We start from the raw sequence: 16051 nt of genomic DNA, 5'->3' as shown, positions 1-16051 counted from the left end.
TCTGGGGAAAATAATTTTGTCATTGGACACTCAATGTACCAGTGATATAACTGGACTATGGATATTCTCATATTATTCACTTTCTGAGTGAGCATTGATCTGTGCACAAACCAATCAGAGTCGCAATTACCGTGGGACCAGTTGTACATCAATGATGTACTGAAGGTATATCATGTCACTTTAGGTATCAAGAAGATCTTACCCTACTCCAGAATAGATAACCATAGAGTTTCTGGAATTGCTGTATTTTAATATTGTGGGCATATGATACCAGAGGACAGTGGGTATGATGTTATTTTAATCCCACTGATATTTTAGTCATTATTTACAAAAGGAAAACTCTGCCATCTCTTATCTTTGCTGACTTGATTAAGTTAGTTCTCATGGTGTAAAGACAATAGCTTACTATTCACTTAGTTTATTCATTAACAAAGAAACTCTAATGTCACATTGAGTTGTATAGTCATAGTACTGAAAGTGAGCTAATGACCAGATATAGTTCAGTGACCCTTTGAGGGGTCAGTCACTGCGATATCTCCGCACACTTATTAATCATAAGGGCAGAGTTCATACCACGTGTGATGTCATCTTAATGTCATGTCGGCACTGACAAATCCGTGTCCATTTCGTATTCTTATTTCTTAGGTAGCTCTGTATTAATGTACATTGATGGTAGCTTTTTATTACGTCTAATTCTTGGAATAGTAAAGACAATTTAATAAATATTTCTAAAACTTTGGTAAGGTAGCAAAGTACAGGAATTTATTTATTATTGCCTACAATTATGGTTAATTATGTATATCCGTACCTCTTTCTGTGTAATCTTCGGATAAATTATGCAGCACAGAATTCATATAAAGTAAACACTGGTATTTGGGGTGAAGAGGTAGATTATACCCCAAGTCCCCTCTCTTTGCTAATAATTGATTTACCAAACTCCATTCTTGGGTTGAAGCGTGCCCATATAATGGCTGTTCTTGTTGCAGCTCACTCTCATTCACGTAAATGGGACTGAGCTGAAACCAGGTCACTGGCTTGTGAAGCCAAAACAATGCTCACCACAACCCCATGACCAGTTCAGGCAAGTGCTGGGTTTGGACTCCCACCAAGTCGGTCCTTATGATTTGTGATTAAAATTTAAAAAAAGAATAAACCCTTCCACAACTGGTAAAATTACGTCTGATAATGAGATAATGTATAAGGCTTGACCAATATAAGATAATAGTTAGGCCTGTCTTTGTACAGTTCACTATAACATGGGCTCAAGTTCTGCTACTGTAGATGTTTAAAGAATTTTGGGTGGCACTGTGGTTAGCATTACAGCCTTGCAGCACTGGGGTCCTGGGTTAAAATCCCATCCAGGTTTGTATGTTCTCTCTGTGTTTTCGTGGGTTTCCCCCGGGTACTCCCATTTCCTCCCACATTCCAAAATATACTGATAGGTTGATTAGATTGTGAGCCCCATCGGAATAGGGACCGATGTGGCACAAGCTCTGTGCAACGCTTCATAATCTATGTGGACTATATAAATAAAGAATTATTTATTTATATTTTGACCCATGCATTAATTGGTTCAAAGTATGTGGAACATCTGGTAACTGGTCCTTCTTTTGCTTTGATAACATTTTCCTTATTTTGTGAGACACTAGGGTTTGGTAGATGGCAATAGAGGTCATATCCAGTAAGACAGAAGTAGGGGAGCTTGGATGATAAAGCCTTGCTTACAATACATGGTATCATAGTACATCAAGTCTGACCTATAAGATTAAACAAATGTTTTTATGCCATAACAAAGAAGGTGGTCACTTCCATTGTAAATCCTTCATATCATTTCCAACCATAGGAGCACCAACCATATCTGAAATATCTGACTTATAATATTAATGTAATCCTGTGGTTAAACTTAACCCAAACCATGAAAAATAGTTTCTGAACATTTATTCACAAATTTACCACTTTGTCATCAGAATAATCGGAGTCATACATTAGATATAAAGATAGCACAATGAGGCAATTCTTGTATTGACTTTGAGCCATTTAGGAGTTACATTATTATCCAGTGATTTTTATGTGCAAAGTTATGAGGTTCTGTGTCTTCTGTGACTATTTACCTATGAGTATTTGTCTAGACATTGCATGTCTATGTGCTTTATCTCATGTCCCTCTGTGTACCGAGAAGGGAAATATTGGGGCCCAGTCACTAGAAGTGATATTTACATTTAGCTTTGGCCTTGTAGTATGAGCTCATATTGTCCCATCCGTTTCTAAAATATTTTGCCTATACTTAGCAGAAATAAATATATCGATGATATAATTTCTTTTGTTTACTTGAATATTTGAATAGTTTTATGGTGTCAGAGAAACTTGTGAAACCTATAACTGGAAACATGTTAGATTGGAAAGATATTACAATTACAATACAAGTATCTTACTAGCAGGAGAAAACTATTTTTATATTGGTAATTGTTACTATCTAGGGGACATTAACATTTTTCTTCAGTGATTCAGTGATTATCGGATACCAATTTATCTATACAAGAAGGCAATGCAGGAAGTTTGGTAAATGGCTACGATCATATAGATAGCAATGAGATAATCTGGTGCATGGGATATTATCTATTGATCTCATTGAATTACTTTTCAATATCATCCCAGATACATGACTCATTATATTCAGAAGGCTTTAATGGTGAAAAGGTGAAATTAAGTGACCTTATGTCAGTGGATGAAGACTTTATTCAAATGACCTAAAGAGGATTTACCCGTAATAAAGCATCTGAAAGGAAAAGGCCGTAGTTGCCCTCTCGCTAAATTGTGTTGGTCTCTTACATAATACTTTCACAGTGTAAAACCCCACAGTGATATGGGACATAACAATGGCTTCCTGTGAGGACACCATATTTGATGTCCATTAGTCATACAGTATCACAATGGTGCAAACTGTGTAATAGATTTGGAACACGTTACAGAAAGCAAGATGTGTTCCATTACAGGTCTCTTTTCATTCTTGGGACCTATTTTTAATAAGTCTTGAGAGATCCAAGAATCTTTCTGGCGTTATTACAATTTTTGTCTATTGATATATGCCATGTGATTCACATTCTCAGTAATTCAGATTCTTTCCTCATGTAAGGTTGGTGTTAAACTTTTAAATGTATTTGGAGAGTTTAAAGCACTTGAGTGTTTACATACTGGCATAGGGTAAGTAAGGAGCTTACTGTCCATGTACTGTGTAACACTGTAGCCCAATAGGACAAATATGTTGAGAAGTGCACTGTGTAGGTGTTGACTGAATTGGACAATCCCTAGTGTTTAGTACTTCATAATGGGGCTTTACAAACTGAGCATTCTGACCGTGTAATCATTCCCTTTATATTGATGGCTTTGGCATGCAGGGACATATTTTACATAAATTTTACATAAGGGCCCAAAAGATTCACAGTATTCCTTTCATGACATAGTTAAGTGTCAAAGGCCTGGGAAATGTGTCAACAAGTATATAGTTTCAGATAAGGTTGTTGAAGAAAATTAGTAGGAAATGGAAGGTGCCAACAGACAATTGCTACCTGCTTCTGGGACTCACCTGCCTTCTCCAGAAGTTAGTCAATAATATAGAGAATACAGGCCCTCTCTCCCCAGCCTAAGGCCTCTATCTTTCTCTATAGCTTGCTGTATGAAGAGTAATGGTAAAATAGTGTAGGTAAGGCTATGATGTATGGCATATGTCAGTCCAGACCAATTAACTTTTCATTGAGGTGGGTATTTAATATATAGAGCATGATTTCCAAATCAATGCACTTTTATTTTTTTTTACAATCATTTACATTATTCTTCATGATGAAGAGGCATCATGTGATTCCAATGATTCATTTTATATCCTTAAAGGTCTCTGCCACTTACAAGGGAAATGATCCCACTCTAAAATCCACAAAGAGGGCCTACACATTGAGCTATTGGTGACAATGCCATGTGACCATCATTGAATCTATTTGTCATACTACTCAATGTTTGAGGAAGTGTATGTTATCATGGCCCTTTCTATTTTATTTAGCATAAATTCGGAATGGTCTGATGTATGGTCAGTGAAGTAAAATATAATACTGAGATTAGATTGTTAGTGTAAATGTTCCTTACAATTCCTGCTCCACGTCTAGTTACAAGTTCTTCGTTATGACTAGTAGCTTGATAACTTCTCTGAATACAAGCCGTATGACATTGCTTGCATTTATTATGGTGCCATGTATAATAGATGACCATGTGCAGATTGTCTTCTTATCCTGCTGTTGGTTCAGGGCATTACATAAGTTAAAACTATAGCAGAGTTACATAAGACTGATGATCTGTGTGTAAAATTGGAGAATGCTTGGCCTCCAATATATTACCTTATTCTACAATATCCATCTGCTTTTTACTGACCAAAATGACAGAAGCCGTATCCATGAGAGTCAGACATGGCAACTTGGTTAATTGCTGCCGCGCAGACAAGCAATATTCTAAACTACCTGATTTCATGTTTATATGATGCTTCCTTGTGAGATGGCAACAGGTGTACAGGAAGATCAAATAGAATTGAATGTTAGCCTTTTGGAAGGGTTGTAATGATCAGAATACATATGTCATGACTGAGGCCCATCTGTCCCAATTAGATGAGAAGTAATTGTATTGTCGGGATAATTCAATTCATTAAGAGAAGGTGAAGAACATGAGCGCTTACTACTTACTTAGGAGATATATTGCTCTGTCCATTGAAAAGTGAGAGTAATTTGTTATTATAATAGGACCTTCAGGAAGGACCTTCAGAACCTATAGGCAAACTACTATAACAGCAAATTAAGTGAAGAACAGAAGTTAAGAGGTCAAGAAAAGTGGCTAGACTTTGTAGATTGACTGAAATTACAATGGTGAGTGAATGGGAATTAAAATTCACTGAACATATATGACTTGTGCCCCTAAGTTGAATGGTTAAGTTTGGATATTAGACAGTTCTCTCTTTTTTTCAGAATCAATTTCAATACCAAAGACATGCATTATATTTAAAACTTGCTCTATTTTAATTTTAGTTCAGTTTTTTTTTTTACATATTGCTCTTTTGATGAAAAAATATATACAAAATACACATTGGAGATTTAGTACTGTCTATAGACTAATGGTTTAGTAAACACCAAAGAGTCTGATGGCTGCAGCTATGCCCTTTGATACTAAACAGTGCTTATCTGATGGTGTACAACAGACCAGGTCCCTTATGGTGCATTTGTTTAGCCAAAAGTAAATTAATTTAGTGAATGTTTATTAAATAACCAGAAATAATCTATATCATCTTCTATCTATATAGGATTGTATTGTTACATAGAGATTACTGAAATATTCCATATATTTTGTGTTCTATATGTAACGTACAGGACCCAAAACAGGTGCAGCTCCCTGCTGGCTACTAAATCCTAACTATCATTTAGTTTGTTTCATATGTTATTAAGTTTTTGTGACTGGCAGTCTTCACAAATGTTATTACAGAACTTATTTATATTACTGGTAACAGTTTCACTTTCATTCCAGGGCTCCTGAAAAGTTCTCTGTTAGAATTTTGTTATTTCTAATAATAATTAATAATATTATTATTTTAATAATAAAAATTATTTCATTTCAACTACTAATATACAATTATTACTATTATTATTTATTTAATTAAAATGGAAATAGTATATAGAAATAGTATATATATAAATTAAATGTATAATCAAATTTATTCTGACATTTTTTTGGAAACATTATTTAAAAAATTGTAGGAAAATGATAAAAGATAAAATAATTCCTTTGTACATTCATTTGTGAAAAGTGGCTGAGAACTCAATAATTCTGGAACCATGAACTTATATTGATCAGAAAATGCGTCCATCCCAAGTAAGAGATTGGCCTACATTAAACCACAAAAGTAAATCCAATTGAGTGTAAAGAAAATGCCTAAACTGAACGTGTTTGATGCCCATTGTGAAAAATGAGAGTAAGCCCCAAGTGTGTGGAATAACATGGATTGAATCAGAGAACACAAGCAACCTCTGGACACCAACAGAGGCCTATTATGGCAGAAAATCATTTCAATCTAAACTGAGGCCTGGAAACAAATGTAAAATGACATAGTGGTCTCATGGTAGGTTGACACCAATAAAATAAAACATATGCACTGGCATTCTCCAAAACTTGCACTTAAGCCAAACCACTGCATTCATCTGCAGAGATTTCCTAGTCACAGCAGCATAAAAAGACTCCTGCGGCACACATAACATCTTAAGAAAAAGGAACATACACACTACTTTATAAAAGTGACAGCCAGAAAACCAAACATCCTGAATAGAAAAAAATCTGTTCACTAAAATGCTGGTTATTCACTTAAAATATACTTTGTAAAATCCTCAAACTTCATTTACACTCCTGGTAGAGCAGAACACTCACCTACCATCTAATAAAATACTAAAATATAACATCACTACAAAATATTCTATATACACCTTATAAGAGCCTTATAATAAATAAAACCTAAATTATGAGCACTAAATACCTGTAAAAAAAATTCTGACAAAAATGATTTCTTCTATTCTTTTAAATAAAATATTACTGCAGTCTTGAAATAATAACAATAAGAATCATAATATGTATTAATAAGAAAAACAACAACAATAATAATAAAAATTATTGTTATTATAATTTGTATTAATGGTTAATATGATTATTACTGTTATTATTTTACTTATAGGCTATGTTGATTTTATTCTACAGTTTTACATTTAATATTAATTACATTTTGGCTTGCAGATAAACTGCCCACAAATATATGAGCCTTTAACAATCACTGTTTAGAATTATTGATTTTTTTTTTGTTCATGCAAATAGAATTTCAAGGAAAACGAAAGAAGGAAAAAGGAAAGTCAAGTAACCATGTACAACATCTAAAATGACTGTCCCTAATTACAAATACAAACAAAACAAGAGGAGAAACCCAAATAATTGTGTATGCCAATATTTCCAATATTTAATTCTATCTTTTTATCTTCATATATTATGTATATATACACACATGTGTCTGTATAGCATAGATAAGGATATATACAAAAATAGATATATACACAAAAATGTGTATGTACTATATATATATATATACACATATATTATTTCAGTAAGTTTTCTCTGTGCTGAAATTTTCTTCCAGAAACAATAACATCCCACATATACAAAATAAAATCTACATAAATATCTATTACTATCTTTAGATCAGGAAAGGCAGCAGCACTCCAAAGTGGTGTATCAAAACAAGGTGATTTTTATTCCACAATTGCGACGTTTCGGTGAGTTTTCACCTTTTTCAAGCATCTATCTATATTACTATCTTTATGTATGTGGGTGGGCAAATATTTATATATAGATATATTAGTGTGTGTGTGTGTGTGTGAATTAGTATGCAGTAAGAGAGCAGCCCTCTCCAGCAGACACTCTAGATTGGCAGATTGATGCCCAGATAACGCCAAGAAGGGGATCCTACATTCTAATTCCAGCGCTTGTTTCCACTATTGATCCATGTAAATAAATGGAGATTCTGTTCCACCAAATTGTCGTAAAAATCCACTGTAAATCGAAGAGAGCTTCTCCTTAGGAATCGCTGCTGCTTTCACGGGAAAAACCAGCTCCCATACAATAACAATATAGAAGAGATTTGTACATGTGTGCAATAGCTGTGCAGGCTGCATCCTGGCATTGAGTAGCAGTGCAGCATCTCCTGGGTACATGATGTATAGTAATAGAATAAATAGAGGCTAGTAGTGATCCCAATCCTCCAGATGACATACCCTGTAATCTAGGGGTCTAGGCTAGTGCCAGCACCTCACACCGACTGCCTGCCAGTCTCCAGGGACGGATTCATGAAGAGCTGCCAGTTAATTAATCCCTCAATAAGACTCTGCTTTCTATAAGATTCCGGGAATCACTTATTGCACAGATTAGGCTTCAGGCACTGTAGGATTATTGGGATTATTAGGATTCACGTTGCTGTAGTAATAATAATATAACTACAGGTTCAGGAACCCTATTGGAGCATGGTTATAATAATAAATGCATGTATATGGTCCAATACTAGATCTGAACGCTTCCTATTATCATCTCTATTAGACATGGGCTTAAGAAGTGGATGCTATCACCTAAGTAGAGGACATGGTGAAACAAAGAGCCCCCAATTCTCCGAGCCCTTCATCAGTATTCATGCAATCAGAATATACATAATGACAGCTACTGACTAAATCATCACATTTCATTCACCTTATTCTATTTCCATGCTGCTACTTCCACTGGCTCAGAGAGTGTAAACGTCTCTATTGATTTATCGATTAGCAGATAGGAATCAATCAATCGATATTAATTGTTTGACAAAGACAATGGGTGGGAGATAAGAGTGGGCTCTACAGACTATTTCCACATTCAGCTGAAGGATATAAAATAATAGTATTTTTGGTAAGACTGAGGAAAGCCCTGCTATGGAGAGTTGAGGAGCCTATTGTATGGTGGTGGACATGATGATGAGGGTGACAATGACAGGCGGTAATGGCAGGAGATGACCCTCTCCAGAAGACAATGATGCAGGTGGTATATATGATGGGTGGATGAGACTATATGGAACAGGACACTCATTGTATTGTGCAGCAGAGAAGTAGAAGAAGCAAGTCCCAGACCCTTCAGAGATGAAGTACAATAGAAGAGGGGCTACACATTGGGAGGGGGCTCACCTGCTAGCCTCAGAGCTGACATCCTCTGGAATTCTGGCTCCTGGAGCCACTTCCACATCCTCCGAAAGGTCTCCCGGCCCGATTTGAGTTTGCTCCAGGGTTTGGGGTTCCTCAGCAGGTCTGAGAGGGTCCCTTGTGAGCGGCACAGCACCCTCTGGGCAAAGATTGCCTGGGGGATGCTGTACCGCTTGAGCTCGGTGGTGATCCTCTGAGCCACTTCTTTGGTATTGATTTCTTCCATTTGCCCTGAATTACTTCCATTGTTGATTTGTGATCCAGTCACAGATGAAGGGTTCTGCTCCCTGCTGGAGCCCAGGATTTGCCCGTGGGTCTGGGCGTTTAAATGGGCATGAGGGTGATGAGGGATCCCATTGATAGGCACCATGCCAGCAGATGGCGGGGTGAGATGTTGTTCTCCATGCCTTGTCAGCATGGCAGGGTGGTGGGCTTCAAAACCATTGGGGGTGAGCATTTTCTCAGTAGGCATGGTGGCACTGGGGTGGGCATAGTGGGGCAAACCTTGCTGGGGATTGTGGATGCTCCCCAGTCCAGATCCGGAGAGCGGTGACAGGCTCTGCCCCATGCCGGTGACCTCCTTGTGGTAGGGGGTGTAGAGGTTGTTCATAGAGGTCAGTCCCCGGTCATCCCTCATGAGGGTGAAGCTGCCGCTGACATTGCCTGCTATCCGCTGGTGGGGATGATGGTGGTGATGGTGGTGATGATGGGGGAACTTGTCCGACACGGTGGATATGGGGGGCAGGGGCTGCAGAGGGGTGAGGGTGGTGTAGGTGCTGCTCATGCTCATGCCCGGTGGGGTGTCACACGCCATGGTCATGGTGGGGTGCAGTGCCCCGGTCAGGGCATGCTCCGGGGGTCGGTGATGGTGGTGGTGGTGGTACTCTCCTCCGTCCAGGATGGAAGCCATGCCCATGGATCTGGGGTGAGCAGCCAGGTGGTTGCTGCGATGGCTCACCGATCCTCTGTGGTGGGGGCTGCCGCTCATGAGGTCGGCGGTGGCCGGCTCATGGCTCACCCCGTGCAGATCGCCAATATTGTCCATGGTCAGCTGAGCGTTCATGATGAGGCGTGCAGGTGTGTGGCCAGCACATGTATGTGGCGTGTGGGTGACACGTCCCGGGGACGATGGAACTTGTCACACTTCTTCTTCTAGGGCCCGATCCCCTCTAGTAGGAGAGCAGTGATCGCAGTCTGCTCTGTCCCCTCGCCATCTCCTGCCATGTCCCTCACTGATCAATGTGTAGTCACTGAGCTGCTGCTGCCCCTGCAGCTGGCGAGCCGCACCGCGCATGCGCCTGTCACATCACTCCCACTTGTAATAAGGCTTCTATTTACCATGTACACGCCTGATCCCAGCGAGCACTAGCGCCACGTCCCAGCAGCAGCACTACGATTTCTTCCTAGAGGTGCCCCCTGCACTTGCACTCTATTGTTCCCTGGAAGCAGCCATTTCAGGCGATATTGATCTCCAGTTGGACATTTACTTGGCAATCCAGAAAATATCTAGCCTGTTGGTCACTTTTTCAGTCTGTAATTCACATGCATATGATAAGATTTAACACATAGTTCCCCTTTAAGAGTCAGGTATATATTCAGGTCGATGAGATTGTAGTTTTGCAGCCACTACTAGTTATTATACAGGGCATCCGGCAGTGTGATTAAAGTCCCTGGCATTGTCCCTGCACCCCCAGCATGTATTAGTATATAGTGTATACAGAGGTGTGGGCACAGGACATCTAGCAGTGAGATATAACATGTCACTATGAATGTATTAGTATATAGTGTATACAGAGGTGCAGGCACAGGACATCTAGCAGTGTGATATAATGTGTCATTGTGAATGTATTAGTATATAGTGTATATAGAGGTGCAGGCACAGGACATCTAGCAGTGTGATATAATGTGTCACTATGAATGTATTAGTATATAGTGTATACAGAGGTGCAGGGACAGGGAACCTAACAGTGGGATATAACATGTCATTATGAATGTATTACTATGTAGTGTATACAGTGGTGCAGGCAAAGGACATCTAGCAGTGTGATATAATGTGTCACTATGAATGTATTAGTGTATAGTGTATACAGTGGTGCAGGGCATCTAGCATTGTGATCAGAGTCCCTGTGATTGTCCCTGCACCTCAGCATGCATTAGTATCTAGTCCATATAATGTATCTAGTAGTGTGATCAGAGTCCTTGGCATTATCCCTGCACCCCCAGCATGTAGTGTAGTAATGACAGCTCCGTGTCCCTCCCATTTGGTGACTTTGCATTATAAGTGTCTTGTGCTTCTCAAATTGAATGTTAATTTTAACTTCCGGGTTTCCTCTCTCTCATTACATCAATGCGATACCTATTAAGCAGGCACCTTCTTGGCACAGCCTGGCATCTTGTATCTTCTGGTGATATAGTAAATGACGTGCAATGAATGTCCTTCCTGGTATTTAGAAAGTAATTATCAAATTCATCTCCTTCATAGTATCCTCTATATATCAGATCACTAGTTATCTTATACTACTGGGGGTAGCAGTGTAATGGCAAGAGTCAAAAGAAGACACCACAGCAAGTCCAGATGTGTCTATTGTGTACAACATAACAGCAGCCGCAATATCTATTCCCTCAACTGCAGACATGGGCAGCAGCACTTTAACCCATTCCCAACCCAACAAATCAATCCAAACAATACACAAATATCTTATTCCAATTCAATGTTTATTAAATGATTTTACCACCAGCAAGATAGGAATAGATAGTTAGAAAACCATTTGAATCATACAAAACATTGATGTTAATGTGATGGGGAATATTTCTCCACATTGATTAGATAATGTATCTGTCCCTGATACTAAACTGCTGCTTAATTACCTGCTACACAGTGAATGAGGCTGGGGAGAGGGGATCAAAATAGAGAGAATATAGATCAGACATTTACATTATATCAGCCAAAATCAAGGGCAAGCCTATATATATATATATACATATATATATATATATATATATATATATATATATATATATATATATATATATATATATATAGACGATGTTATAAAAATCTATAAGTAGAATGCAAATACAGATGAGTTGTCAGATATCGTATACAATCATACCAAGCAACACAATAAAAATAAAAATCAATAAAATGCTACTATAAAATGTACAAGGCGTTGTTATGTGAGTATATATAAATATAGATATATACATCGATAGATCTTTATATGGTTTCTTGCTTGCATTTATATATATGCGTGAATATATATGTATTGGACATTTTACACACTCATACATATGCATGTATATATATATATATATGTATATATATATATATATATATATATATATATATATATATATCAAGAACCACTCTCTTTTTCATTTATTTATTTCCTGTACTTACTGACATCTGACATTATATATATATATATATATATATATATATATACAGATATATACAGATATTAGAATATATATATATATATATTTTTATACATTTACTTCCGTTAGAAACACGACCCTCTATCTGCTGTAGGATACAATGTTTGCTGTGTGTGAATATCTCCGCATGTGCTATGGTTTAGTTATATTTACGATTATTTGATCTTTAGTTATATGTGAATTACAGTGAACATGCAAGATATGGATACATGTATAGATACAGGTATAGAAATCATTACCATGTTGTGATCTACTTTGCACAGTAAAGTTCCTTTTGATCAATTGGATCTGTACGATGGTGCTGGAGCAGTGTGTTGTGATTGGTTTTCTATTTTAGTAGTGGAAGAATATGTTGCCATTATTGATGATACATTATGATTGGTTCAATATTAAGGCACTGGAGCTGAATTTTGTGAGATGCTCTGCATAGCAGTGTGTTGTGGTAATGGCAGTATATTGTGATTGGCTTTGTGTATTGGTGCTGGAGCAGGTTGTTACTGTATGAAGGTGCTGGTATAGTATATTGTTGTAATGATACTGGAACAATGTAGTATTACTGCATCTGTGTATTGTAAGTATGTGATATTTTAGCAGCAAAGTCTTATATTTGCCTTTGTATGATAGTGCTGGAGCATTATATTTTGATTGGCTTTGTATGATGATGCTGGAGCATTTTATACTGGCTGGCTTTGTATTACGGTGTTTGAGCATTATCTTGAGTATGTTTGTGTATGATGTTGCTAGATTATTATATAGCGACTGGCTCTGTATGTTGGTGTTGGGGCAGTATCCAGTGACTGGCTTTGTATGATGTTGCTGTACTATTATAAAGTGTTTGGTTTCCTATGATGGTGTTGAAACATTGGTGAGTCGCTTTGTATGATGGGGATGGATTAATATTTAGTGACTGGCTTTGGATGATGGTCCTGCAATAATATACAGTGATTGGCTTTGTATGATGATGTTGATGCGTCATATAGTGACTGACTTTGTATGATAATGAAGAATTATCAAGTATAATTGTATGATGGTGTTGGATCAGTATCTAGTGACTGGCTTTGTATAATGGTCCTGGACTATTATACAATGAGTGGCTTTGTATGATGTTGTTGGATTAGAATGTAGTGATTGGCTTTGTATGGTGGTGGTGGTGGATCAGTATCTAGTAACTGGCTTTGGCTTTGTATGATGGTGTTGGATCAGTATGTAGTCATTGTCTTTGTATGATGGTGGAGAATTATAAAGTGACTGGCTTTGTACGATGGTGTTGGATCAGTATCTAGTGACTGGCTTTGTATGACGGCCCTGGACTGTTATACAGTGAGTGGGTTTGTATGATGGTTGTGACTGGCTTTGTATGGCGGTGCTGGATTAATATCTAGTGACTGGCTTTGTAAGATGGTGTTGGAGCAGTATCTAGTCATTGGATATGTATGATAGTGAAGAAGTATAAAGTGACTGGCTTTGTATGATGGTGTTGGATCAGTATCCAGTGACTGGCTTTGTATGATGGTGTTGGATCAGTATCTAGAGACTGGCTTTGTATGATGGTGTTGGACTATTATACAGTGACTGGCTTTGTAGGATGGTGTTGGATCAGTATCTAGTGACAGGCTTTGTATGATGGTGTTGGATCAGTATCTAGTGACAGGCTTTGTATGATGGTGTTGGATCAGTATCTAGTGACTAGCTTTGTATGATGGTGTTGGATCAGTACCCAGTGACTGGCTTTGTATGACGGCCCTGGACTATTATACAGTGAGTGGCTTTGTATGATGGTTGTGACTAGCTTTGTGTAGTGGTGCAGGGCTGTAGGAGGACGGCTGGCCATGTGTTGGTGGTGGTGACAGCTTGCAGTGGTCAGTGGATGGAGGACTCAGCTCTTCTCCAATAGGCAGGATGTCAAAGGTGACGCGTGAAGACTCCAGAAGCCACAGCTGCCAGCTGGACAGTTACATTTCTCCAGAGCTTCCTGCAAACTTGTCCATCTACAAATACATCTACATCTGTCGCTACAAAGTAACATAATGGGGCGAGGGGGTGCAGGCTGCTTGTTCGGTTTTATTAGTTTAAATAAAAAGGAGAACATAAGGAAGATAAGGAATCCCTTTTACCATAAACTAAATAGTATAAGCTGCATAGGACAAGAAGGGGGCAAATGTATATTTTAGCCACTGTATAAAAAAAGAAACAATTATATTTTTATTGAGCAGATACATAAATATTCCCATTAAGTAAACTTTGAAACTATCAGGTGATGCACAGAATGTTATTAACCCTTTAGTGGGCGGTGGATATCCAGAATAAGTGGATGGATGTAACTCGGTGGTATTCGGAGATGGAGCATCTGCTCATATTCTCATAGTGGTCGATATTTTTCATTCACACTCGTGCCTTTCTGCTTTGCAAGAGGGGAAAATTACACTTTTGTTAAGATGCATTCAAGCGGCCTTCATGTGGGGGTCTCTCCTTCTATCTGAACATGAGTTCATCACTTACTATTTATCTGAACAGGATGAGCCCCTTATAGGATCCAGAGCTGGAGACCACCATGTATAGATAAGGCTTGTTTGCTACAGGGTTCTATTGTCCTGAAAATGCCAGGACCTGAAAATGTATAGTGAAAGGTGATTGGAAAAAAATAGTACAATTAACATTATAATTTTTACTATACTAATATATATATTTCACTCATTATATCTACTCCTGACTTCAGACTACTGTAATACCATAAATTTGCTAATGTTCTTCTGTCAAAACTCATGGTGAGGTTGTAGAGCAGGACTTAATATAAACCACGAAACACATACATGTAGCCATGAACACACTCACTAATACACTCAGCACCTTACTTCACTCATGTCCAATTGTCATGTACAATATATCTGAATGCATACACTTGATATACCATAATCTAAATGTACACATGAACACCGACCACATAAATACGAACACTATACTATACGTTGTACATACGTACATACGCACGCATCATATATATGGAAACATCCACACTGCACACATACACTACCCCCTACATGAATGCTATGTATTGATTAGAAGTGGGGATGTCAGGGAATAGTGCAGGCAGAGTTGTCCCTATGTAGGAGAAAACTTTGGAGTAGTATTAGTAGTGATAAAACTGGAGAAGCCATGAATAATTGACACGGAGCAGCCTTCCGTATTATTAATTAGGCGCCTCCAGTCTTTGCACTGAGAGCTCCGCGGGGCCGGCTGCAGCTTTAAATATGAATTAAAAGCAAATCCTGGCTACTGTAATGTGAAAATCATTCCATGTCTGCTATGGCGGAGATGAATGGCTGCCCGGATCAATACTGGGGAGGAAGGCAGGTACTGGATGCAGCACACAAGGCTGCCCACCCCTCCATCACCTCCATTATGGAGCTACACAACATCCATGGAACATCAATGCATAAAATAGTAATAATAATAATACTAATAATACACTATATCCCTGCAACGCAATTGTGTTGTCAATGCAAATAATAAAATAGTTTAAAATTATAAACAGTATAACAGGCAGCAGGAATAAGTCTCTATGGTATTTTTTATTTTAATAGTAAAAATAATAAGCAAAATAGTAGCTTCAGAAAATTGATAGAAAAAAAATTGTTATATAAATGAACAACAGTTCTTTGCCACTATATTTATTCGGTACCAGGAATCAGCACCGAGGAATTATTTCCTTCATATTTCTTTCATATTTTCTTATTTACTTTGGCTTTCAATTTTGAACTTAAAAACGAAAATACAAACAAACAAAGAGACAATAATAATAACAATAATAATACATAATACCTAATCAACTGCAA

The 16051-nt window shown here is 37.9% G+C and overlaps 1 protein-coding gene across 2 annotated transcripts in view; it reads right to left on the bottom strand.

The window, feature by feature from the left end:
- Positions 1–10006, bottom strand: part of ONECUT1 (one cut homeobox 1) — a 36731-nt gene extending 26725 nt beyond the window's left edge. For both annotated transcript variants that reach the window (XM_072148196.1, XM_072148197.1), the window contains exon 1: positions 8766–10006. In XM_072148196.1, coding sequence (XP_072004297.1) covers positions 8766–9843 — 1078 coding nt within the window. In that variant the 5' untranslated portion in view covers positions 9844–10006. The remainder of the gene's footprint in view (positions 1–8765) is intronic.
- Positions 10007–16051: the final 6045 nt, after the last annotated feature.

The sequence above is a fragment of the Engystomops pustulosus genome, chromosome 4 (genome assembly GCF_040894005.1).
Source record: "Engystomops pustulosus chromosome 4, aEngPut4.maternal, whole genome shotgun sequence".
Classification (NCBI taxonomy): Eukaryota; Metazoa; Chordata; class Amphibia; order Anura; family Leptodactylidae; genus Engystomops; species Engystomops pustulosus.
This window is presented reverse-complemented; position numbering and strand designations above follow the sequence as displayed.